This window comes from Symphalangus syndactylus, chromosome 11 (genome assembly GCF_028878055.3).
Source record: "Symphalangus syndactylus isolate Jambi chromosome 11, NHGRI_mSymSyn1-v2.1_pri, whole genome shotgun sequence".
NCBI lineage: Eukaryota > Metazoa > Chordata > Mammalia > Primates > Hylobatidae > Symphalangus > Symphalangus syndactylus.
In genome coordinates, this window is record NC_072433.2 from 120,263,266 (window position 1) to 120,290,682 (window position 27,417).

Here is a 27,417-nt window from a genome sequence, read left to right on the forward strand (position 1 = left end):
CTCCCGAGTAGCTGGGACTACAGGCGCCCGCCACTACGCCTGGCTAATTTTTTTGTATTTTTAGTAGAGACGGAGTTTTACCGCGTTAGCCAGGATGGTCTCGATCTCCTGACCTCGTGATCCGCCCGTCTCGGCCTCCCAAAGTGCTGGGATTACAGGCGTGAGCCACCGCGCCCGGCCGCTGTTTTCTAATAAACCAAACATTAAAACAGATTTGCCAGAATTTTTTGTTTTGTTTTGGAAAATATGGTTCTTTTTCATTTTAAAATGTATTCATGTGAATTAATGTTTAAATGAAATAATGAATAAATATATTTTTTAAATTCTGTATACTACATATAAAACTTTTTGGGGGCCGGATGCAGTAGCTCATGCCTGTAATCCCAGCACTTTGGGAGGCTGAAGTGGACGGATGGCTTGAGCCCAGAAGGAGGCTGCAGTAAGCTAGGATCACATTACTGTACTTCAGCCTGGGTGACAGAGCAAGACCTTGTCAAAAAAAAAAAAAAAAAAAAAAAGTTTTTTGGGAGTTTCAGTAATTTTTAACAGCAATGTAAAGGGAGTCCAAGATCAAAAAGTTTGAGAACCACTGTACTAACATGGTGGGTGGTGATTAAGTTTCCTCTTCAGTCCCACGTTCTTAAATGTTGATTTAACTGGTTTAGCTTCAGTTTCCCTATAGAAGGGAAAAATGGATTACCTTATTGGGTTGTTGTAAGGAACTAAGCACAGGGCCTGGGATGTAGAAAATGCTCAACTATAAACTATTAATTCAGTTCTAGAAGCCAGGAAATCAATAAAAATAAAATATAATAAACTGTTATTGTTGTTGTTAATATTATCACTATTTGTATGTGCAAGTCATTGTATGAATAGAGATAACAAAGTGTGATCTCTTCCCTCCTGGAGTATTGGGTGTAAGGGGAAAGACAGACTTGTTGACAGACTAGGGTGACTAACTTGTTGCCTGGACCTTTTCATGCTTTATTTTTATTTTTTTTGGAGACAGGGTCTCGTTCTGTCACCGAGGCTGGAGTGCTGTGGTGTGAGCATAGCTCACCACAGCCTCTAACTCCTAGGCCCAAGCAATCCTTCTGCCTTAGCCTCCCAAGTAACTGGGACTACAGGCATGTGTTACTATGCCCAGCTTTTTTTTTTACTTTTTGTAGAGATGGTCTCGCTATGTTGCCCAGGGTGGGTTCAAACTAGTGGCTTCAAGCAAGTGATCCTCTGGCCTCAGCTTCTGGATTAGCTGGGACTATAGGCGTGAGCCACCATGCCTGAGCCCTTTTCATATTTTAGCACAGCACCACCAAAATTCTTGCATCCCAAGAAACCCGTAAGTTCCAGGCAAACTGGGACAACTGGTTACTCTACAACAGGAATGTGCTTGGCAGAATGACTTGTATATTATAATAGATTTGCAGACAATATGGCAGGAGAGAAAACCTAGATAGGCGACCCGAAATGGCATCTTGAAATCTTGAAGAACATGACATCTGAGCTTTTTTTTTTTTTTTTTTTTTTTTTGAGATGGAGTCTCCTTCTGTCGCCCAGGCTGGAGTGCAGTGGTGGGTGGATCACTGCAAGATTCACCTCCTGGGTTCACGCCATTCTCTTGCCTCAGCTCTCAAGTAGCTGGGACTACAGGCGCACGCCACCATATCCAGCTAATTTTTTGAATTTTTAGTAGAGATGGGGTTTCACTGTGTTAGCCAGGATGGTCTCGATCTCCTGACCTCGTGATCTGCCCGCCTCGGCCTCCCAAAGTGCTGGGATTACAGGCATGAGCCACTGCACCCGGCCCGACATCTGAGTTTTTCAGTATAATGGTAAGATACTGATACAGTACAATATGAAAAAACAAAAAAAATACACTTCACCATTAAGAGTGTGAGCAAAGGCTGGACATGTTTGCTCACACCTGTTATTTGACAGAATCATTTAAGTCCAAGAGTTCGAGACCAGCCTGGACAACATGGCAAGACCCCATCTCTAAAAAAAAAAAAAAAATTTAAAATTAGCCAGGCATGGTGGCATGCATCTGTAGTCCCAACTACATGGGAAGGTGAGGTGAGAGGACTGCTTGAGTCTGGGAGGTTGAGGCTGCAATGAGCTATGATCGTGCCATTGTGCTCCAGCCTGGGTGACAGAACAAAACCCTGTCTCTAAAAAAAAATTAAAATTAAAATAAAGTCATTTTATTCCTGACTGGCTACCTCATCCATTATCTTCATGTTTCTGGAATTTGTGATACAAAGAACAACATATAGCCAATCAGTAGCTTATGTTATTTTGATGTAAATTCTTAGTAAAGACCTTAGGAACTGCCCCTTCTTTTTCTTTAGAAAACCACTGTAGGCCAGGTGCGGTGGCTCACGCCTGTAATCCCAGCACTTTGGGAGGCCGTGGAGGGCGGATCACAAGGTCAGGAGATTGAGACCATCCTGGCTACCATGGTGAAACCCTGTCTCTACTAAAAACACAAAAAATTAGCCGAGCATGGTGGGGTGCGCCTGTAGTCCCAGCTACTCGGGAGGCTGAGGCAGGAGAATGGCATGAACCCGGGAGACAGAGCTTGCAGTGAGCCAAGATGGCACCACTGCACTCCAGCCTGGACGACAGAGCAAAACTCTGTCTCAAAAAAAAAAAAAAAAAAAAATTAGCCAGGCATGGTGGCGGGTGCCTGTAATCCCAGCTACTCAGGAGGCTGAGGCCAGAGAATCACTTGAACCCGGGAGACAGAGTTTGCAGTGAGCGGAGATAGGGTCACTGCTCTGCAGCCTGGACAACAGAGTGAGAATGTCTCAAAAAAAAAAAGAGCCCTGCTTAGGCATTTGAGTTTTACTTTGGACATAGATACAGATAGAGACATAGCTCTTCTAAAGCTCTCTGTCTTTGTATACATAGCTTGGTAATTTGCTTCCCACCAAAATGAGTGGGATCTAAGATCATCGTGCCTGAGCATTTCTGCAACCCTCCCCCACTCCCACCTCTTTAGTTCATATTTATCTAGTTCTCAAAATCTGCCTGTCATGGTTCATAGGCAAAGATAGTACTTTGGCTTTCAAGTCCTTGGTGCACTCTGTTCTCCCATTGTTTTGTTTTTTTTTTTCTTATGTAGGAAAAAGGTTCAGCAGAATTTTGGGGAGAGGGAGCAGGAGAACCTTTCCAATTGCCTCTTCGGATCCTGCTTTGGAGTCTCCCACCCATATGTCATGACACTGTCATGAAATAGTGGGGATTCTGCCAGGTGCAGTGGCTCATGCCTGTAATCCCAACACTTTAGGAGGCCAAGGCGGGCGGAATACCTGAGGTCAGGAGTTTGAGACCAGCCTGGCCAACCAGGAGAAACCCCATCTCCACTAAAAATACAAAAATAGCTGGGTGTGGGGGCAGGTGCCTTGTAATCCCAACTACTCGGGAGGCTGAAGCAGGAGAATCGCTTGAACCCGGGAGGCAGAGGTTGTAGTGAGCCAAGATCAAGCCACTGCACTCCAGCCCAGGCGACAGAGAAAGACTCTGTCTCAAAAAAAAAAAAAAAAAAAAAAAAAAAAAAAAAAAAAAGCCGGGCGCGGTGACTCACACCTGTAATCCCAGCACTTTGGGAGGCCGAGGTGGGTGGATCACGAGGTCAGGAGATCGACACCATCCTGGCTAGCACGGTGAAACCCCGTCTCTACTAAAAATACAAAAAATGAGCCAGGCATGGTGGCGGGCGCCTATAGTCCCAGCTACTCGGGAGGCTGAGGCAGGAGAATGGTGTGAACCCGGGAGACGGAGCTTGCAGTGAGCCGAGATCGCGCCACTGCACTCCAGCCTGGGCGACAGAGCAACACTCCATCTCAAAAAAAAAAAAAAAAAAGGAAAGGAAAGAAAGGAAGAAAGGAAGGAAGGAAGGAACAAAGGAAGGAGAGAGAGAAAGAGTGGGGACTCTGGAGCAACATCCAGAGCTCTCTGGCTGCTTCTTTATTGCTATTCACCCCTGATATCCTCATGTAAGTGTTCTTTCCATGTTCACCAAAAAAATCAAACGAAATCAAAATCAAACTTTTTGTATGTATTTTGGAGACTTTTTGCATGTATTTTGGAGACTTTTTGTATGTATTTGGAGACTGTATTTCCAGACTCAGGCTGGAGTGCAGTGGCAATGGTGCCATCTCGGTTTACTGCAGCCTCAACTTCCCAGGCTTAAGCAATCCTCCCACCTCAGCCTCTCGAGTAGCTGGGACCACAGGTGCATACCACCACACCTGGCTAATTTTTGTGTTTTTTATAGAGATTGGGTTTGGCCATGTTGCCCAGGCTGGTCTCAAACTACTGAGCTCAAGTGATCCACTCACCTTGGCCTCCCCAAATGCTGCTCTGTAAAATATTTAAAGAGGTTTATTCTGAGCCCGTATGCGTGCCATATGAGTGACCATGGCCTGGGGGACAGTCTCAAGAGGTCCTGAGAAAGCGTGCCCAAGGCGGTCAGGGTATACATTGGTTTTGTACACTTTAGGGAGACAGGAATTTTAGGTAAAATCATAAGTCAATACATGGAAGGTATACATTGATTCAGCCTAAAGAAGCAAGATGTCTTGGAGGGGGTGGTTACAGGTCATAGGTGGAGTCTAAGATTTTCTGATTGGCAATTGGTTAAAAGAGTTCAACTGTGTCTAAAGACTTGAAGTCAGTAGAAAGAAATGTTTGAGTTAAGATGAGGGAGGCTATACAGACCAAGGTTCTTGTTAGGAAGACAAAGCTTCATAGGCATCAGCCTTCAGAGAGAATAGGCAGTAAATTTCTCAGGGCCTTAAAAGGTGTCAGACTCAGTTTATCTCTTTAAAAAAAAAAAATTAAGGCCAGGCAAGGTGGCTCATGCCTGTAATCCCAGCACTTTGGGAGGCCAAGGCAGGTGGATAATTTGAGGTCAGGAGTTCGAGACCACATGGAGAAACCACATCTCTACTAAAAATACAAAAAAAAATTAGCTGGGCGTGTTGGCTTATGCCTGTAGTCCCAGCTACTCCAGAGGCTGAGGCAAGAGAATTGCTTGAACCCGGGAGGCAGAGGTTGCAGTGAGTAGAGATGGCACTGCTGCATTCCAGCTTGGGTGACAGAGCGAGACCTTGTCTCAAAAAAAAAATTAAGATGGGGTTTCACTATGTTGTCTAGGCTGATCTCTAACTCTTGGGCTCAAGTGATCCTCCCGCCCCTTTGGCCTCCCAAAGTACTGGGATTGCAGGTGTGAGACACCACGCCCGGCCTCTTAATCTTTCTTAAATGCAGGAAAGTCTCAGCTGTGTTCTCTACAGATGCAAAATTTCCCCCACAACAGAATGCTTTGAAGAGCCATTTCAAAATATGTCAAAGAAATATATTTTGGGGTAAAATACTTTTATTTCCTTCAGGGTCTGCTATCTGTTATATGATGCTATACCAGAGTCAGGTTGGAATTCGGTATCTTATTGCCACAAAGCGTCTGTTCTGTCAGTCTTATGATCTCTATTTTAACCTTAATGCTGGTCAGTTGTGCCTAAACTCCAAAAGGTAGGGGGTATAATGACCTTCTTCCCCATGATGGCCAGAAATTCAGTTTTCCAGGCTTCTCTGGGGTCCCCTTGGCCTGCGGCGGGTGGTCCATTCTGTCAGTTGGGGGACTTAGGATTTTGCATCTGAATCAGAGGCTGGGGACCACTGAGGGTCCTTTGTCAAGTAGATCCCGCTTTGCCACACAGGATTTATCATGAAACCGTGTTTTTTCAGGACACTTGCTAGCCAAGTGGCAGGAAAGCAGGGTACACAGCAAACCCAGAAATCCAGGGCCTGGGCTGGGCTCTTATCAGCAACTAGCCATGCAATTTGAACATGATCCTTTATCTTTCTAGTCTTCTGTTTGCTCTTCTGCAGAATTTGGAGCTAGCTGACTACTCAGTTTGTTTACATCTGGGAACCTTGGACCCTTGCCCTGAGTCCCAGTAATAATTTCCCTCTCTTCATCAATCAACAAATATTTATGAACATGGTCCCGTGCTCAGCCTCCCGGCCATGTGTATTTGGTTACTCATTATCCTGATTTCTCTAAGCTGTCTCCTTTCAAGCAAAACAATAAAATTTAAAGAGCTCCGAGAGGGCCGGGCGCGGTGGCTTACGCCTGTAAACCCAGCACTTTGGGAGGACGAGGCGGGCGGATCACGAGGTCAGGAGATCGAGACCACCCTAGCTAACACGGTGAAACCCCGTCTCCACTAAAAATACAAAAAATTAGTCAGGCGAGGTGGCGGGCACCTGTAGTCCCAGCTACTCGGGAGGCTGAGGCAGGAGAATGGCGTGAACCCCGGGGGGAGGAGCCTGCAGTGAGCCGAGATCACGCCACTGCACTCCAGCCTGGGCGACAGCGAGACTCTGTCTCAAAAAAAAAAAAAAAAAAAAAAGAGCTCCGAGAGGGCCTGGGAGGAAGTTTCTCACTGAAAGGCATAAGGCATTTGTCCACCCCCCCGTGGGGTGATAGAGGTGCTGGGGATGCCCTCCAAAGCCATGGGAAATCCTCGCCTTCCTCTGGCCCACCAGAGACAGGGAGGTGGACGGGAGTTCCCCTCTACTTCTCAGGAGTAGGCCCTCACAAACCATTTCCCCTATTTTCTGAACAGTGCAAGTCCCAGGCTTTCTATAATAGAATACATATGCACTCGCATTTGCGAAGGGCTTTGGCAGCAACAATTTTATCAGCTCTTCCTCCTGACTGTTGTGGTAAGTGGATCAGTGGTTTACTGTGAGTACAAAACAAGATAACAGGACATTTTCTTTTCTTTTTTTTCTTTTTTTTTTTTTGAGACAGAGTCGCCCTTTGTTGCCCAGGCTGGGGTGCAGTAGCGCGATCTCCGCTCACTGCAATCTCTGCCTCCCGGGTTCAAGCGATTGTCTTGCCTCAGCCTCCCGAGTAGCTAGGATTACAGGGAACTGACACCATGCCTGGCTAATTTTTGTATTTTTACTAGAGACAGAGTTTCACCATGTTGGTCAGGCTGGTCTTGAACTGCTGTCCTCAAGCAATCCACCCACCTCAGCCTCCCAAAGTGCTGGGATTACAGGCATAAGCCGCTGCGCCCAGCCATAACAGGACATTTTCTGAGATAGGCTACCATTCGGGGTCCCACAGGGCACCTAAGCTGAGTGCAATCACATTCCATAGAGCAGAGGCTTCACCTTTGCAGTGCAAGATCTCAGCTGTTCAGTGGTGCCAGCTATGAGAGAGGTGGACTTACAATAATCAGCACACTGGAATGTAAACCTTAAGGCCAAATAATTAATTCACAAAAAGAAATACAGCTGTTAAGTAAATCTAGTCTTTTTCACCCCTTTGGAAAGTATACAGAGAAAACAAAATTGTCATTTGAAGAATTCCTCGGCTGGGCACAGTGGCTCACACCTGTAATCCCAACACTTTGAGGGGCTGAGACGGGAGGACTGCTTGAGCCCAGGACTTCAAGACCAGTCTGGGCAACATGGTGAAACCCTGTCTCTAAAAAAATACAAAACTTAGCCAGGCATGGTGGCACACACGTGTGGTCCCAGCTACTCAGGAGGGTGTGGTGGGAGGATCCCTTTAGCTTGGGAGGCTGAGGTTGCAGTAAGCCCAGATTGCACCACTGCACTTCAGGCTGGGTGACAGAGTAAGACCCTGTTCTCAAGAAAAAAAAAAAAAAAAAAAATTCCTTGATGAGCATGTTCACCGTAAAACTTAAGAGCCCAACTCTGGCCCAGTGTGGTGGTTCACGCCTGTAATCCTAGCACTTTGGGAGGCTGAGGCGGGCGGATCACAAGGTCAGGAGATCGAGACCATCCTGGCTAACACCGTGAAACCCCGTCTCTACTAAAAATACAAAAAATTAGCCGGGCATGGTGACGGGTGCCTGTAGTCCTAGCTACTCGGGAGGCTGAGGCAGGAGAATGGCGTGAACCTGGGAGGTGGAGTTTGCAGTGAGCCGAGATGGTGCCACTGCACTCCAGCCTGGGCGACAGAGCGAAACTCCGTCTCAAAAGAAAAAAAAAAAAAGCCCAGCTCTGCTCTTACTAGCTGCGTGACCATTAATTTGCACGTAGTATGTTTTATCTATCATCTATCAAAATTTATTTTTCCCTTTTTTTAATTTTTGAGATAACGGCTTTCTGCAGCCTCAATCTCCCTGGGCTCAGGCAATCCTCCCACCTCAGCCTCCCAAGTAGCTGGGACTACAGGCACATGCCAACACACGTGGCTAATTTTTGTATTGTTTATAGAACAGGGTCTTGCTGTTGCCCAAGCTGGTCCTGAACTCTTGGGCTCAAGCAATCTGCCTCCCTCGACCTCCCAAAGTGCTGGGAGGCCATTCCTATTGGTGCTAGTGATAGCACCAATGATGCTGGTGCTAGATAGACAGCATCTAATGATGCTGATAAAGGCTTTCCAGTTCCCCATGCCCTTGGGATGGGGTCCACGCTCCTTGCCACGGCTCACAGGACCCTCTTGCCTGCCCCTGAGGAACAGATTCATCTTTGGCTCTTACCCCCTTGCACTGCAGCACTATAGCCTCTTTCAGTTCCTTGAATATGCCATGTTCTCTCACATCTGGGCTGTTCCCTTTGCCTAGAACAGTATTCTCTTCCTGAAACACAGTTTTTTTCCCTGCCCTGTCTCCTTGCCTGGCTAATCTCCAACTCACCTTTCAGGCATCAGCTTGGAATGGTCTATTCCTGTCTCTTGCCTTTGTTTTAGCACCATACTCTTTCTCTCTCATACTACTTATTCATTCATTCATTCATTCATTCATTCATTCAACAATATTTATTGAGTGCCTACTACATGTCAGGCACCATTCTAGGCTTACCTACCATACTGTATTGTCATTGCCTGCTTCAATACTTTTTTTTTTTTCTTTTAAGACAGAGTTTCACTCTGTTGCCCAGGCAGGAGTGCAGTGGTGTGCTCTCGGCTCACTGCAACCTCTCCCTGTGTGGTTCAAGCAATTCTCCTGCCTCCACCTCCCGAGTAGCTGAGATTACATGCGTGCACGACCATGCCCAGCTAATTTTTGTATTTTTAGTAGAGAGGGGGTTTCACCATGTTGGCCAGGCTGGTCTCAAACTCCTGACCTCAAGTGATCCACCTGCCTCAGCCTACCTAAGTGCTGGGATTACAGGCTTAATCCACCACGCCCCACCAGTACTTATTGATCTATATGGTATGGTAGTGTAATTCAGATGCCATAAAATTCACCCTTTTAAGTGTATAATTCAGCAGTTCTTAGTATATCCACAAGTCTGTGCAAGCATCACCATTACCCAATTCCCAAACATTTTCATCACTTCAAAAAGAAATCCATTCAATTACAAAAAAATGTGATTTAAAAAAACAAGACCAGGTGTGGTGGCTCATGCCTGTAATCCCAGCACTTTGAGAGACCAAGGCGGGTGGATCGCTTGAGGCCAGGAGTTCAAGACCAGCCTGGCCAACATGGCGAAACCTCATCTCTACAAAAAAAAAAAAAAAATTAGCTAGGCATGGTGGCACACACCCAGCTACTCAGGAGGCTGAGGCGTGAGAATTGTTTGAACCCAGAGGCAGAGGTTGCAGTGAGCTGAGATCATACCACTGCACTCCAGCCTGGGTGACAGAGTGAGGCTCTGTATCTAAATAAATAAATGAATAAAACAGAAAGACACCTACTTTGTAACCACAAAAATTAAAAAATATGAATAATAAATAAATGAAAAACAGAAAAAGGCTGGGTGCAGTGGCTCAAGCCTGTAATCCCAGCCACTCTGGGAGGCCGAGGCAGGTGGATCACCTAAGGTCAGGAGTTGAAGACTAGCCTGGCCAACATGGTGAAACCCCGTCTTTACTAAAAATACAAAAATTAGCTGGGCATGATGGCAAGTGCCTGTTATCCGAGCTACTAGGGAGGCTGAGGCAGGAGAATCGCTTGAGCTCATGAGGTGGAGGTTGTAGTGAGCCAAGTTCATGCCAATGCACTCCAGCCTGGGTGACAGAGCAAGACTTGTCTCAAAAAATAATTAGCGGCCAGGCACGGTAGCTCATGCCTGTAATCCCAGCACTTTGGGAGGCCAAGGCGGATGAATTACGAGGTCAGGAATTTGATACCAGCCTGACCAAACATGGTGAAACCCCATCTCTACTAAAAATATAAAAATTGGCCAGGTGTGGTGGTGCGCGCCTGTAATCCCAACTACTCAGGAGGCTGAGGCTGGAGAATCGCTTGAACCCGGGAGGCAGATGTTGCAGTGAACTGAGATTGCACCACTGCACTCAAGCCTGGGCGACAACAGATCAAGACACCATCTCAAAAAAAAAAAAAAAAAAAATTAGCATGGCATGGTGGCGCATGCCTGTAATCCCAGCTACTTGGGAGGCTGAGGCAGAAGAATCACTTGAACCTGGGAGGTGGAGGTAGAGGTTGCAGTGAGCCAAGATCATGCCACTGTGCTCCAGCTTCGGTAACAGAGCAAGACTCCGGCTCAAAAAAAAAAAAGAAAAAAACAGAAAGAAACCTATTATTAGTCATTTTCCATTCTCCCCTCCCCCCAGGCCATGGCAACCACTAATCTTTCTGTCTCAATGGATTTGCCTATTCTGGACATTTCATATACGTGAAATAATACCATATATAGTCTTTTATGGCTGGATTCTTTTAGTTCATATGATTTTACAAGATTCATCCATGTTGTAATATGAATCAGTACTTTATTCCTTTTTTTTTTTTTTTTTTTTTTTGAGACGAAGTCTCGCTCTGTCGTGGCTGGAGTGCAGTGGCGCGATCTAGGCTCACTGCAAGCTCCGCCTCCCGGGTTCACGCCATTCTCCTGCCTCAGCCTCTCCGAGTAGCTGGGACTATAGGCGCCCGCCACCACGCCCGGCTAATTTTTTTGTATTTTTAGTAGAGACGGGGTTTCACCGTGGTCTCGATCTCCTGACCTCGTGATCCACCCGCCTCGGCCTCCCAAAGTGCTGGGATTACAAGCGTGAGCCACCGCGCCCGGCCACTTTATTCCTTTTTATGGCTGAATAATATTTCATAGTACAGATACACCACATTTGGTTTACCTCTTCATCAGTTGATGAGCATTGGGGTTGTTTCCACTTTTTGGTTCTTTTGAATAATGCTGCTATGAACATTTATGTACACATTTTTCTGCAGACATACGTTTTGCTTTCTCTTGGAACTATACCTAGGTAGGAGCGGAAATGCTGGGTCATGTAACTCCACATTTAATCTTTTTGAGGAACTGTCAGGCTATTTTCCAAAGCAGCTGCACCATTTTACATTTCCACCAGCAAGGTACAAGGGTTCCAATTTCTCCACCTCTCATCAATACTTACTATTGCCCTTCTCTTTGATTATAGCCATTCAAGTGGGTGGGAAGTGTTTCTTCTGAAGTTCTATGAGAACAGGGACTCCATCTGTCTGGTTCAGCACTGTATCCCAGAACCTACTACAGTGCCTGTATTACATACTAAATATTGTGTTAAATACACTAAAAAACTGTTCAGTGAATGGATAAATCAAAAGCTATTTTGGATAGTTACAATGAGTATCATGTATTTATCTAATAGGGATCTTCCAAGGGGTCTAATACCTTTTTTTTTTTTTTTTTTTTTTTTTTTTTTTTTTAGTGTAGTACTGAACCACTCTTCTGATACCATAGTCTTTCTTCTAGGAGGAAATGGGATTAAATTTAAGCTTTCTTGTTTTTCCTCTTTAGGTATACACATACTCATATAGGCACCTACAGATAATTTATTAGATGTTGGCACATTTTGTTTCTTCCTATTTTTATTTCTCTTGCAAAAATTCTTACTTCTACAGGACTGTTTGCTCACCTCCCGGTATTTCATGCTTGCAAATAGCTTTCCTCTTGTTTCCAGGCTGGCCACACTGGAACAATCAATATCTGTGACAGGCTAGCCTTGCTCTTTTTGCTTTTCTTTTAATATTTCTCTACACCATGTTTTGGTCCCCCAGTTTAGAAGTATCTGGGGTCATTTAATAGGTGGAAGTCAGCTAAGCCAGGGACTGTGTGATACTCACAGCCAGCACCTAGCACTTGATAAATAGTTGTTCAGCAGTCACAGTGGCTCATGATGTAATCCCAGCACTTTGTGAGGCCGAAGTGGGAGGACTGCTTGAGGCCAGGAGTTCCGGCCTGGGCAACATGGGGAAACTCGCATCTCTACTATGTATGTATGTATGTATGTACATATATATATCTCATATGTATATTTTGAGACAGTCTCGTTCTGTTGCCCAGTCTGGAGTGCAATGACGCGATCTCAGCCCATTGCAACCTCGTCTCCTGGGTTCAAGCCATTCTCCTGCCTCAGCTACCCAAGTAGCTGGGATCACAGGCATGAGCTACCACACCTGGCTAATTTATTTATTTTTTATTTTTTATTTTTTTAGTAGAAATGGGGTTTCACCATGTTGGTCAGGCTGGTCTCGAACTCCTGACCTCAGGTGATCCCCTCCCCGATCTCCTCCCACCTCCCCACCCCCGGCCTCCCACAGTGCTGGAATTACAAGCATGACCCACCGGGCTGGCCTGATTTTCAAATTTTTAACAGACTTTTACTCAGGAGGCTGAGGCAGGAGAATCGCTTGAACCTGGAAGGCGGAGGTTGTCCAGCCTGAGAGACAGAGCAAGGCTCCCTCTCAAAAAAAAAAAAAAAAAAAAGGAAAAAGAAAAACAGGGCGGACGTGGTGGCTCATGCCTGTAATCCTAACACTTTGGGAGGCCAAGCCAGGTGGATTACCTGAGGTCAGGAGTTCAAGACCAGCCTGGCCAATATGGTGAAACCCCGTCTCTACTAAAAATACAAAAAATTAGCTGGGTGCAGTGTGGCACACGCCTGTAATCCCAGCTACTAGGGAGGCTGAGGCAGGAGAATTGCTTGAACCCGGGAGAAGGAGGTTGTGGTGAGCCGAGATTATGCCACTCCACTCCAGCCTGGGTGACAGAGCGAGATTACGTCTCAAAAACAAAAACAAAACAAAATAAAAAAACAGTTGTTCAATGAATGAATGTGAATATAGGCGAAAGACGGACTGAGGTAGCAAAGGAACACTCCCTTGCAAAATGATTCAGGCTTGGTCAACAATACACCTATTGAGTACCCACCGTGTCCTTGGCCCGTGGTGAGGGCCGAAACACAGCACATGGTAAACAAAACGGGGCTCCAGCCTTGGACAGAAGGTTTCTATAATCACTTCTAGCTGCGTTGTTCTATTTCCATACCCATATCTATTCACTTTTTATGGTACATCTATTGATTCTGAAAATTACATTTTAGCTAAGGAATCTACTTATTTCCTTAAGCCCAAAATAGGAAGTTATGATCTAGTGTCAGCAAAACGCCGGATTCACAAGTGTCCCTATGGCGCTGTTTACCCCCAAATAACTAAACCCCGCCAAATGTTGAGATTCCGGACGTGAGGGGTGCTTGGATGGGGAACCCCCGAAAGAATGGACATCACGTCCACCAGAGGGTGCTGTGAGGGCAAATTTGTGCCAGGAAGTGAGCTCGACCGGTGACCCTCAGAGCCAGGTAGGCGTAAGGAGTAAATCTCCTTCTTCCCGGTGTTTCCTTCCCACCCCCTCGAACCATTGCTGTCCCTCCCCCATACTTGGTTCCCCCTGAATAATTTGCCACTTTCGGGGACTTAAAAAGTGTTTGCTTTTCAAGGACATCTGGTTTCTGTGGCTAACGCCCAGTGGTCAGGCGGCCCAGGTCCCTGGCCGGCCCGGGGCGGGCGGTGGGTGGGGATTGCTGGGGCGTCAGCGGCCCGGGCGCCGCAGGGGCCGCGAAAGGGTTAATCCGGCGGGGGGAGGGGGAGGGGGAGGGGGAGGGGGCGCGGGCCGCGCCTGCGCTCTGCCGCCCTCCATTGTCTCCTCGGCGGCGAGGAGCGCCGGCGAGCGCAGACCCGGACCGAGCGGGGCGGCACGGCTGGCGGGGCCGGCGGCGGCTGAAGCGAGAGCGCGACGCGACGCGACGCGACCGCGGCTTCCCGAGCTGCGCCTGGCCGCCCAGCGCCGCGGCCCGCCCAAGGCCTGGAGGGGTCCGGGCCGCCGTCCATGGTCGCGCCGTCCTGAGGCGGGGGACGCGCCCGGCGCCCCCGGCCCTCCTCCGCCTCCTCCCGCGGGGCGGGCGGCCTCCTCCGGCGCCTCCCCGCGCCCGCCCGCCTCTCGCCGCCGCCTCCCTCCCTCCTTCCCTGCGGCTCCCCCGGCTTTCGGAGCCCGGGGGCGGCCTGTGGCGCGCGGAGCCCGCGCCGGACTGCGCTTCTTTGGACCTTGAGGGGAAACATGCGTTTGGCTTGGATCGTTTGAAATTCTGAGTTCGGGATCCCCGCCCGCCCGCCTGCCTCTTCCGCCCCGCGGGTTTTTTCATTTTTCCTTTTGCTTTTTTTCCTTTTCTCTCTCCGGGTCTCCTTTTTGTCTCCCTCCCCCTTTATGCTCGCCCAGCCCTCCCTCCGCTGCTGAGAAGTGGGGGAGGGTCTCGGCCTCCAGGTTCCCGCCCCACCGGGGCCCGGGCGAGCATGGGGGGCAAGCAGAGCACGGCGGCCCGCTCCCGGGGACCTTTCCCGGGGGTCTCCACCGATGACAGCGCCGTGCCGCCGCCGGGAGGGGCGCCCCATTTCGGGCACTACCGGACGGGCGGCGGGGCCATGGGGCTGCGCAGCCGCTCGGTCAGCTCGGTAGCAGGCATGGGCATGGACGCCAGCACGGCCGGGGGGGTGCCCTTTGGCCTCTACACCCCCGCCTCCCGGGCCACCGGCGACTCCGAGAGGGCGCCCGGCGGCGGGGGGTCCGCGTCCGACTCCACCTATGCCCATGGCAATGGTTACCAGGAGACGGGCGGCGGTCACCATAGAGACGGGATGCTGTACCTGGGCTCCCGAGCCTCGCTGGCGGATGCTCTACCTCTGCACATCGCACCCAGGTGGTTCAGCTCGCACAGTGGTGAGTCCGCGGGTGGTGGAGGCCTCGGAGGGAGGGCGCGCCGGGGCGCCCCAAGCCTTCGCGTGCGTGCCAAGGTTTGGGAATGTAGTGCACGACCGGGATCTGTCTGCCTTCCCTTTGGTTCCCGATACCAAGGGGATGAATGGGATATCTACCCTCTGGAAACTAGGCTTTCTGCGAGGCTGCGGAGTCTGGCGATTTAGGACTCCCGGCGTGTGTTCGCTTGTGGAAGGGCAGAGCGAAGCCTACCTATTGGAGTCCCATTTATTGTCATCACCCTCCTCTGAGAAGAGGTCTTGTCTGGCTGAGAGCAAGTCAGCCTGGGTGCTTCCATTCTGCCACTGCAGCACTGTGCCTGCTTCACCGGTAACGGAGAGATGGAGCCAGTTGGAGCAAGCAGTGTCTCCTAAACAGAGAGTGTGAAAATGAAATAAAATTAGGGGCAAGTGATGCCTGGATTAGGGCTCTCTTGCTGGGAGAGAGAGGTGCCCAGTTTTGCCACCCTGCTGGAGATCTGTTTGAAATGTTTAAAATGGAGCAGCCGGCAGGCGGCTGGCATAGACAGGTGTGGCTGCTGTACGGAGGGCCCAGCCGGCGAGTCTCGCGGGGGCTTTGCAGGACCAGGGCTCTGGTCACCCGTACTGCATGCAGCAGGCTTGGCTCCACGACTCTCACCTCCCTCCATCTTTTTTTCTTCTGCTCCATGCTAAATGCTTGGTCTTCCCGTGAATCTGCATCTTTTTGTAACAGAGAGCCTGTCAACGTGGGGCGTTATTGCCTGACTTTTGGCACATGACTGGGGAAAAGGAAGATTCAAAGAACCTGGATGAATTCATTTTATGAACTTCTGGTGACAGGCCAGCAAAAGGTTGGAGGGGGATTTCCCAGTCTCCTACCGGGAGGGCAAAAAAGGCCTGGCAGGAGGAAAACAGGTCTGTCTGCTAGGTCAGGCATCTAGAAAATTGGCCAAAAGGGATGTGGGGCCGCTATTTGCTAATTGGCAAGTTGAGTGAAGAAGTTACATCTTAAGATTCTTTTGGGTGAGTTGGGAAAATTTAGATATTATGTAGGGGAAAGATTGCTCCTGCCTTTAGGGTACTTTATGGAGGGTAATACCTGTTGGATCACTGTTTTAACTACTGTGAAATAGGGTTGACTTTTGGGGTGTCTCTTTTTCCCCCCCTGCAAATAGCCTGGGGTTTGTTTTCATTTGGTTTGGTTTTTTGTCAATTCTATAAACTTTAATTTGTGAAATAGTGTTGGGGGAGTAACGATTAGTGACTAATTTAGGGTAACACTTAGAAGTAGCTTCTGAATTGTTAGGATGATATTTTAATCTCTGGACAGACCTCCGGATACCACTGGAGCTTTTCTGACCTCATCGAACTCTGCCCTGAGTGAGATGCAAGACATGATTGCCTTTGGCTCTTTCAGGCATTTGATCAAAATTAGGCATTTTGAAATTAATAATCTTTCCTATGAAATTTAGTCCAGAGAGTTAGCCATATTTTTGAGATGACTGGTTTGGTGTTTAAAAGAACTGTAATGAGCATCTGGTTTTGAACTTAAAAGTACTATAAGAAGTTTCTCTAAAATCACAGAATTTTTTGTGTTGAAAAACATATGAGATATGTAGGGAGGAAGAAAGGGAGTGCTTTTTTTGCTAAAATTTCTTGTCTCTTACTAAAAATTTATGTATTATGCTACTACCAGGTTCCATGCTACAGTTATGAGCTTGTAATTGGAGTCCAGAATTTCACTCCTAAGCTGTGAAACCTTTTTTTCGTCTGGTTATGGTGAGGGTGGGGAGAGCCACCGAACTGTGGGGACAGGGAAGTTGGAGCATATTAATCCTTTAGGGAAGGGTGTCGAAAGTGTGTATGGGAGGCTGCTATTAATATTGTAGGTAATCCATTCCTTACTGTGTAGGACCATCATGTCCTTCTGCAAGACATTGAGCATACCTACTGAATGCTGATAGCATCCAGCAGTTCAGTGTGTCACCCGAAAATGTCCCCAAGAACTCCCACATACCCTCTGGGGTGTGGGTGGTATCACTCTGGTTGAGAACCACTGCTTTAGGGATTTATTCTTTTATTCACATAAAGTAATTGGCTTTTCCTGTGCATTTCATTTGAGATGAACCTTCGTGTGCAGCATTGGTTCCATCTCACCTGAAACAGACCATGGGATCTTCCAGGACATCTGTTTCCTCTGTTGCTCATTGCTGCAAGAAGCAAAACTTGTTTCTGCTTTGGAGCCTTGAAGTAAGGTCTAAGCAGCTTTTGCTCTTGTGTTGCAAGATTGGAAGGGTAACGATTTTGGTGCACAATTGATTAGATGCCTGGAAGTCGATATGATGCGTTTGCTTGTGTTTTCAAGGTGCTCTTGCAACTCTTCATGGGCACAGAAAACAGTTGTCAGTGAAATACATGAGGGAGTTCTGTGTATACAAGGCCTTCTCAGAGAGCGTGGGCTTAGGCTGAGTCTGGAGGTGGAATACTGAAGGGCTCTGGTCCCAGCTCCTCCTCTGAGCAGCTGTGACCTTGGGCAATACATATCCACTCTCTTGAGCCTTATCTTTGTCGTTTTTAAAATAGTTGTGGTCATCCTCATGAGCTCCAGCCTTGCTCCCCAAATCCCGGGAGAGGAAGCGCTGTAGTCACATTTGTCTTCTCTAGGTTCCTGGCTTCCCTGTCCTGTGACCCCCACGTATCCCATTCCCTATGCCTGGAGTGCTTTTCTGTCCATTCTTCACACAAATTTCTCTTTCTGATCCCTTAGGGCTTAGAGACCACTCTTAAAAATTGGCCCCTCCTGTTATTCTCTCTAGTCACTCGCCTGTTACCTTAATCATTCTTTTTTTTTGAGATGGAGTTTCGCTCTTGTTGCCCAGGCTGGAGTGCAATGGCACGACCTCTGCTCACCGCAATCTCCGCCTCCCGGGTTCAAGCAATTCTCCTGCCTCAGCCTCCCGAGTAGCTGGGATTACTGGCATGCGCCACCACGCCCAATAAGCTTGGGGCTAATTTCGTTTTTAGTAGAGACGGGATTTCTCCATGTTTATCAGGCTGGTCTCAAACTCCCGACCTCAGGTGATCTGCCTGACCCGGCCTCCCAAAGTGCTGGGATTACAGGCGTGAGCCACTGCACCCTACACCTTAATCATTCTTAACACACTTTGTAAGTATTTTGTCTGTTTACTTTTTTCTGTGTACAGTTTGCCTAAAGTCTAAGCTCCATAAGAGCAGGACTGTGTTCCTTGATCTCTGTTATGGGTCCTGCACTGTGCCTGCCACTCAAATTTTTTGAGTACATGAATTTGAGTGCTTTATGTTCATCATCTCACTTAATCATCACTATAACTCTATGAAGTAAGACTGTTCTCTTCCACCCCCATTGTACAGGTAAGGAAACAGGTTTGGGGGAGGTTAAGGAACTCACACAAGATCAGGCGGTTAGTAGGTGGTGGAGATGGGATCGGAATGCAGGTCAGCTGGTGCCAGAACCTGGGCTCTTAACCAGTACCCTCTTCCGCCTCTTATCTGAAAACACCATGAAGCTGCGTGGTGTCCTGGAGATTGCGCCTTGGTTAGGCAGCTGATTAGCTGCATGACTTGTGACCTTGGGCAAGTGAGTCATTTAACCTCAGTCACAATTTATTCATCTGTAAAATGGAGAAGACACCTGTCCTGCTTGCCTCTCAGAGTCATGGTGAGGGTCTCATGAGATAATGTGCACAAAAGCCAAAGGACATTCTAAATGGAGAGTGGTGGAGTTCCTATGGGGGCACTCTCTTATAGTTGTCTGCCTTCAATCGCCTCAGATTTTTTTTTTCTTTTGAGACAGGGTCTTATTCTGACACCCAGGCTGGAGTGCAGTGGCGAGATCATAGCTCACTGCAGTCTCAGACTCCTGGGTTCAGATGATCCTACCAGCTTGGCTTCCCAAAGTGCTGGGACTACAGGCCTGAGCCACCGTGCCAGGCCTAATCGTCTCAGAATTTGATGGGTGGAGAGAGGTTTACAGCTGTGCTAGCTGTAGCCCCCAAATGGAATCTGGTTCTGTGTCCTAAAGTCTGACCTGCATTAGTGGGCTGCTTTTACTCATACTGCCGCTGATAAGGGCTGCTTTATAGAAGCAGAGTGAGTCCTTTCCTTTCCACGTTAAAATGTAAGTTTTGCTGTAACTCCTAATGGCTGCCTCGGTGCTGTTCTGGAGGCCTGGTCATTCTCTTTCAGTAGTTCTGTTTGTCTCAATATGGATTTCTAAATGTGGAGTACAAAACATGCAGCATCCACCATGTTGAAAGAAGTTGCTGTTTTCTAGGTTCTACTATAAAAGGGCTGGCCATTGAGGGCTTCACTTCACCTTCTTAGTCATATGTGTGTATATATATGTATGCATGTTCAGAAAAGTCTAAACTGTTCTTTATTGTCATCAAGCCATCAACTGAGACTGATACAAGGTGTTTGTGGGGTTTTTTTTTTGTTATTTATTTATTTTTGAGACAGGGTCTTGCTCTGTCGCCCAGGCTGGAGTGCCATGGTACAATCATGGCTCACTGTAGCCTCAAGCTCCTGGACTCAAGCCATCTTCCCACCTCAGCTTCCAGAGTAGCTGGGACTCAGGTGCGCACCACCACACCTGGCAAAATTTTATACAATCTTTTGTAGAGATGAGGTCTCACTATGTTGCCTAGGCTGGTCTCAAACTCTGGGCTTTAAGCAATCCTCCCACCTCAACCTCCCAAGGTATTGAGATTATAGGCATAAGCCACCACGCCTGGCCCAACGTGGCTTTTAATAAGTCTTTGAACATGCTAGCAGGATATCTCTTGGGTTCTATTTTGCTGCCACTGTAGGGTTCTCAAGTGATTTAATTTTCTTTTATTGTTAGCTAATGGGGGAGAATTGCCAATGCCCTTGGAGTGGATCAGAAAGCCTTTGTGCCCTGCCATAGGTGTGCTAGAAGTAATGGGCCTTCACATGGTTTCTGAAGAAGGAAAAGCATGCTGTGGTCTCCAAAGAGCATGATGGGTCTCCTGCCCTCCAAAAGTTCTATTGTTAATGAAAACTTTTTTAAAAAAGCAGAATTTTTAGCTCTTTATTACCATGAGGGCTTATTTTCTTAAAATACAAAAGTTACCCTCAGGCAAAGATAATTTCTTGAAGGTCATAGTTAACTCTTGCTTACTGAGGTTTGAATGGTGTAAGAAATAGTAGCTTAGCTCTTAAAGCATTTGCTTTATGGGATACGTACATTTTGATATTAAACAAAGACCCATCTCAATATGTCGTGTCACAAGGAATACTTTGAGTCAGACCATTCTTAGCCAAAGAAATGAAGCAAGATCTAGTTCCTTTTGGGAAAAGCAACATGCTTTGTATTTTACATATGTGGTATTCACCCCAAGCTTATTGGGCACAGAAATTTGAGTATAGTAGTTCCTCCCTATCCAAAGGGGATTCGTTCCAGTACCCCCAGTGGATGCTTGAAACCGTGGATAGTACCTCACCTGAACCCTATATCTACTATGTCTTTTCCTGCATATACATACCTTTGATAAAGTTTTATTTATAAATTAGGCACAGTAAAAGCTCAACAGGCGTAACTAATAATAGAACAATTATAACAATATGCTGTGATAAAAATTATGTGAATGTGTTCTCTCTCTCTCTTTCTCCCTGTCTCGAAAGTACAGCCATGCATTGCTTAATGACAGGGAAACTTTCTGAGAAATGGGTCATTAAGGGATTTTGTCGCTGGGCAAACATCATAGGGTGTACTTACACAGACCTAGGTGGTATATAGCCTGCTACATACCTAGATTATATGTTGCTCCTAGGCTACAAACCTGTGCAATATGTGACTGTATTGAACACTGTTGGCAATTTTAATACAGTTGTAAGTATTTGTGTGTCTAAACATAGAAAAGGTACAGTATATAGTCTTACGGGACCACCATCATGTATGCAGTTGCTTGTTGACCCATGCATGTTGGGTGGTGCATCATGGTATCTTAATATTTTAGACCTCCGTTGACCACGGGTAACTGAAACTGTGGAAGGTGAAGCCTTGGACAAGGGGTACTGCTGTATACCCAATTATAAAACTAAGCTGCAATTTTGACAGCTTCAAAATTAGAAAAACTTCATAGGGAAATGGTGGTAACTTAAATGGGATATTGATTCTGCTTCTACTCATCCTTCGGTAGGGGTGTTTTTAATGACAATGGATCAATGAGGTTGTGGTTCTAGAATCTTGAAGTTAGCCCAAAACCTAAATCTTAACCTCAGTCAGTTTGTTTGTTTGTTTATTTATTGAGACAGAGTCTCACTCTGTCACCCAGGCTGGAGTGCAGTGGCATGATCTGAACTCACTGCAATGTCCACTTCCTGGGTTCAAGTGATTGGCCTTCCCCAGCCTCCCAAGTAGCTGGGATTACAGGCATGCACCACTACGCCTGACTAATTTTTGTATTTTTAGTAGAAACAGGGTTTCACCATGTTGGCCAGGCTGGTCTCGAACTCCTGACCTTGGGTTATCCGCCTGCCTTGGCCTCCCAGAGTGCTGGCATTACAGGCATGAGCTACCGTGCCTGGCCACCTCAGTCTTTTAGGATGATGGGTGAATATAAATTTCAGTCTGTTTCTTTTCCAAGCTTTCTCATGGCCTAGTCTGAATCAGATGGTTCATAGTAATTACCATGGGTTTAGTCTTGAGTATGAGAAGGGGATTCTTAGAGACCCAGCAGTTTTCACTTCTGAATCTTAGGTTCTCACTAGAACACAGGTTTATCCTTGAATCCAGCAGTTGAGTTTCTGTCCTTTATGTGCTGTGTGGATGAAGGATGAGTTCTGGGTATGAGTGAATAACCTGAAGACCAGCCCTCAAGTGTGAAGTGTGAAGCAAATAACCGAGTTTAATCTTTTTTTTTTTTTTTTAAGACAGGGTCTCACTCTGTTCAGGCTGGAGTGCAGTGGCATGATCATGGCTCACTGCAGCCTCAGCCTGTAGGGCTCAAGCGATCCTCCTTCCTCAGCCTCCTGAGTAGCTGGGACTACAGGCGGATGCCGCTACGCCTGGCTAATTTTTAATTTTGTGTAGACAGGGTCTCCGTTTGTTGCACAGGCTGGTCTTAAACTCCTGGGCTCAAGCGATCCTCCTGCCTTAGCCTCCTAAAGTGCTGGGATTACAGGTGTGAGCCACCATGCCATACCCGAAATTTAATCCTAAAGCAGCAGCTGAAATAATTTCTAGACTGATGAGACTGTTTACCTTGAGACCTCCCTAGAATTGTTAGTCTTGAACACACAGCTTTCCTCTGTTGGGAGAAAGGAGGAAGGAATAATTCACTGGATCCCTGTGAATTCCAAGTTAGGGGAGGCATGATAAGAATTTGTAGCGCCATCTTGGATCTATAACAAGAAGGAGGCAGATACAGACAAGAGCTCTCCTGATTTCTGTGAATGGTTCAAAAGGGTTCTTAAACTTAAAGATGGCCAGTATTCTCTAGGGAGGTAGTTAACAATGCAGATGACTGGACCCTACTAGCAGAGTTCAGTAGAGCTGGAGACCCAAGAATCTAAGTTTGTAACAAATGAACCTGAAAGCAAGTAAGAAGACCTTCTACGTCTGAAACTCAACTCCACCAAGCATTTAGTTTTTCTTTCCCCAAACAGAGAAATAAACTCTGAATGCTTTTTTGGTGTATTCATTAGCTTTTTTTAAATTTTTTTTTTCTTCTTATTTTTCTTTAGAGAACGGTTTTTCTTCTGTTGCCTGGGCTGGAGTGCAATAGCAAGATCACACTCACTGCAGCCTGGAACTGCTGGTCTCAGGCAATTCTAAAGCCTTAGCCTCTGGAGTAGCTGGGACTACAGATGCTATGCTACCATGCCCAGATAATTTTTTTACTTTTTTTTTTTTTTTGGGTAGAGAAGGGGTCTCACCATGTTGCCCAGGCTGGTCTTGAACTCCTGGCCTCAAGTGAGCCTTCCACCTCAGCTTCCCAAAGTACTGGGATTATAAGTGTGAAGCCACTGTGCCTGGCCTTTATTTTCAGTATTTCTAGTCAGATATTTTCTAAGCAATCTCTACAGCTTCCAGTAGGTAGGTTCAACCAGGAACAACAATGTTGGCTATTTAATGGTTTTCTTTTACATGGGACTAAGCATTATTGCCTACATATAGGCCCAAGCCAATCTGCCTTGGTCTGAGAATTGAAGTTGCTCTGAACAGAAGGTAATGGTGTCAGTGTCGCCTTTCCTTCTGTGCTTGTCTTCCTGCTGACTTTTCTTCTTTGCCTCTGGTGCTACAGAAGGGCTTCCTGAGTTACCCTCTTTCCTACATCTTCAGCCAGGCAGCTAGACAAGTCAGGAGCTTAGGATGAATCTAGGCTTTAAAGAGGTTGGAAGACCTGTTTTTCCTTTTCTCTGACTGACCCAAAAGTATACGACTTTTTTTCCTTTGTGTGTAACGATCTGTTGAACAAAAGCGTTCATTTATTCCATTGATAGCCTCTGGTATACCAGGACCTATGGTAGGTGCTGAGAATATATATATTTATTATAGAGAGATTAACTTATTCTTTCCAAGAATCTTTGCTTCCTCACTACTTAAGAGTCTGAATATTTTTGCTTCTGGGAGATTTTACCTTTTCATCAGCTCCTCTGTTGAATAAACAAATACATGTAGGTGTTTGCCATGAGGCTGCTGCAAGGATATACTTCTCTTCACTCATTTTTTTCCAAAGCCCTATTTCTGGTTTGGGGCAGGTGATCTTTTCTTTGTGGTTCCAGCCAAGTACCTACCAAGAAATTCCTCATATGTCTCAGTATAAGGGGTCCTCTGTCCTCTCAGTGAGAATATCAAAAGAAAAACTGATTTTCAAACTTTTCATGTGCATCTTTGATTTCAGTATCTTTGTCATCCCTAGAGCCACTTTTCTTTCTGGTCATTGAACACTGTTTTCTAGAAGCATGATTCACCACTTTTTAAATCTGTCTCTGTAAAATTTATCCCAAACCACAAATACCCATAAGGAAATTTCCTCCTTGGTATTGTAAGTCTATGTCTCTGAGCTTCACAACATCTACACTTCTGTGCTGGCTCCCCTCTCCCCCACCTCCCCAGTTTTTTTTTTTTTTTTAACTGTCATAAAATATATGTAACAATTTACTATCTTAACCGTTTTTTAGTGTACAGTTCAGTGGTATTCTAAGTACTGCGTGTAAGTGGACTCGTACAGTATTTGTCTTTTTGTGGCTGTCCTATTTCACTTAGCGTAATGTCCTCAAGGTTCATCTGCATTGTAGCATATTTCAGAATTTCCTTTCTTTTAAAGGTTGAACCGTATTCCATTGTCTGTCTACCACGTTTTACTTTTCCATTCATCTGTTGCTGGACGCTTGGGTTGCGTCCACATTTTAGCTATTGTAAATAGCTGTAATTCATTGTTAGAAATGTGAATTTCTTAATATCTCTTCAAGACCTTGCTTTCAGTCCTTTTGAGGATATACCTAGAAGTGGAGTTGCTCCATCATTTGGTGATTCTATTTTTAATTTTTTGAGGAACCACCATACTGTTTTCCACAGCAGCTGCACCATTTTGTATTCCTACCAACAGTGCACAGGCTTCCAGTTTCACCACATCCTTGCCAATACTTGTTATTTTCTGTTTTTTTTTTTTTAATAGTAGCCATCTTAATGGATGTGAGGCAGTATCCCATAGTTTTCATTTGCATTTCTCTAATGAATTAGTGATGTTGAGCATCTTTTCATGTGTTTATTGGCCATTTGTATATCTTTTTTGGAGAAATATCTATTTATATGTCCATGTTTGAATCAGGTTGCCTCTTTTTTTTTTTTTTTTTTTTGAGACGGAGTCTCGCTCTGTCACCCAGGCTGGAGTGCAGTGGCGCGATCTCGGCTCACTGCAAGCTCCGCCTCCCGGGTTCAACGCCATTCTCCTGCCTCAGCCTCTCCGAGTAGCTGGGACTACAGGCGCCCGCCACCACGCCCGGCTAATTTTTTGTATTTTTAGTAGAGACGGGGTTTCACCATGGTCTCGATCTCCTGACCTCATGATCCGCCCGCCTCGGCCTCCCAAAGTGCTGGGATTACAAGTGTGAGCCACCGCGCCCGGCCTGCCTCTTTTCTTCTCTTTTCTTTTCTTGTCTTCTCTTTTCTTTTCTTTTCTTCTGATAAGGAGTTTTGCCCTGTTGCCCAGGCTGAAGTGCAGTGGTTCAGTCTCAGCTCACTGCAACCTCCGCCCCCTGGGTTCAAGCGATTCTCCTGCCTCAGCCTCCAGAGTAGCTGGGATTATAAGGCGCCTGCCATCATGCCCTGCTAATTTTTGTATTTTTAGTATTGGCCAGGCTGGTCTCGAACTCCTGGCCTCAGGTGATCCACCCGCCTCAGCCTCCCAAAGTGCTGGGATTACAGGTGTGAGCCACCACACCCGGCCTGCGTTGCTTTTTTCTTTCGTTGTTGATTTTAGTGCAGTTTTAAGAAACTTTTTAAAGCCTTGTTTATGATAGCCAGCACTAGTGACTGTAATTATTCCCCTCGGGAATAAGTAATAAATCTGTGTTATATTTGAGTATATTTTGCTCAAAATAAAGAATTGAACTAATTGTTTCATGCCAAGAGATTTTATGAGTACTTTGGCCGTTGGTAGTGCCTTACTTTCAGAAGGATAATTTTTGGAGAAATTTCACCTCGTATTTAGGTGTATGGTCTCTCATCTTGGTCTTGGTGAATCAGACTTGTCAAAGGAGTGCTCCAACTTTCTTGTTGGTAGTAGCTTGAGCCCTCTGAAAAGTAATTAATCCATACTTCATAAAGAGTTGTTCTGAAATTAGTCACCTCTGTACTGTACTTTTTTTTTTTTTTTTTTTTGAGGAGTCTCGCTCTGTCACCAGGCTGGAGTGCAGTGGCATGATCTCCACTCACTGCAACCTTTGCCTCCCGGGCTCAAGCAATTCTCTTGCTTCAGCCTCCCAAGTAGCTGGAATTACAGGCATGTGCCACCACAGCCGGCTAATTTTGTATTTTTAGTAGAGATGGGGTTTCGCCAGTTGGCCAGGCTGGTCTTGAACTCCTGACCTCAAGTGATCCGCCCGCCTTGGCCTCCCAAAGTGCTGGGATTGCAGGTGTGAGCCACCATGCCCAGCTGGGAGAAGCTTTAACCTGGATTCAGGAACAGAGGTAGGAACACCCAAGATCACAGGCTTCATCTGACGTGGTCATTTTGCACCTACTTCTTAGCTTTTTGGAGATCTTTTCATTTTGTTTCCATCTTAAATAACCTTTTCCCTGTGGAGAAGGTGCCTTTTTTGGGGAGAGCCATTAAGATTCTTTTATCCTGCTGCCTGCTTGAGTATTCTGGGAATCCTACAAGGATTTGACGGAGCCCTTGGGATTCCAGCCTAACAAATTAGTTTTCTGTAATATTGTTCTAGTCCATTTAGATTGTGTAAATGATCTAAATGGTGTAACACCATTTAGTATCAAAAGTATAACAGCATTTAAGTCAGCTTTTCGAAGAAACTTTTATTTTTTAATTAAAAACAAACTTTTTTCAGAGACAGGCTCTCACTGTGTTTCCCAGGCTGGACATGAACTCCTGGGCTTAAGACATCCTCCCACCATAGCCTCCTGAGTAGCTGGGACTGTGGGCACACGCCACCATGCCTGGCCAAAGACACTTTTTTATAGCTCTGACTGCTGCTATAACAAGTGTCCCTAAATACCCATGTACATCCTGTATTATTAGATTTCCTCAACTCTGGTTAGCTATGACTGAAACATTCATGCCGTTGCAGCCAGTGCCCTGGAAAGCTATAAGCAAGTGTTAAGACCTGTGATGAGGGCTGACTTGCAAGCTAGCTGCCGTCCGTCTTAATATCTGACGAGCCCAGTCGTGTTGGCTGTGTTTAATTCATCCATTTCCTACCTGCTTTCTCAACCCAGAGGCCAAGGACAGCACAAAAGGATAATGAATCTAAATGTCTCCAGTTTTTTGAGGTATAGGAATCTCCTATGAAGTGCAGACCTTTGAGAAATAGTATTATGAGCTGTTCTGTTTTGCTGTGGCTTTGGAAAACCTTTGGATTCCTCTACTGAAAATTTGTTTGAAAAAAAAAATCTTTTTAATGAAACAATGTGAGTCACAAAGCAGCCACCCCTTCTCATAATAGCATTTCTCACCAGGGGAATTTTTGGTAGCTGTTGGGGGAGGGGTTTGAGTAGGTTGTGGATGATAAATCCCTTGAGGGGAACATAACCAAAGCCTGCCATATCAGAAGGCTGGTGCTTTCCATGCTGACACCAAGCCCTGAATTCAAAGTGCAGGACAGCAGAATAGAACAGAGAAGCCTGTGCTCAGTGAATTGCTGCAGTAGCATGACCAGT

General features: G+C 46.3%; 1 protein-coding gene across 2 annotated transcripts in view; it reads left to right on the plus strand.

Annotated features, from left to right (window-relative positions):
- Positions 1-13,921: 13,921 nt before the first annotated feature.
- The window catches only part of ZNRF1 (zinc and ring finger 1), a 108,140-nt gene continuing 94,644 nt past the window's right edge, over positions 13,922-27,417 (plus strand). Inside the window, exon 1 of one of the 2 annotated variants that reach the window (XM_055299509.1) lies at positions 13,922-14,997. In XM_055299509.1, the coding sequence (XP_055155484.1) occupies positions 14,574-14,997 (424 nt within the window). In that variant the 5' untranslated portion in view covers positions 13,922-14,573. The remainder of the gene's footprint in view (positions 14,998-27,417) is intronic. The other variant, XM_063612459.1, reaches the window with a different exon arrangement.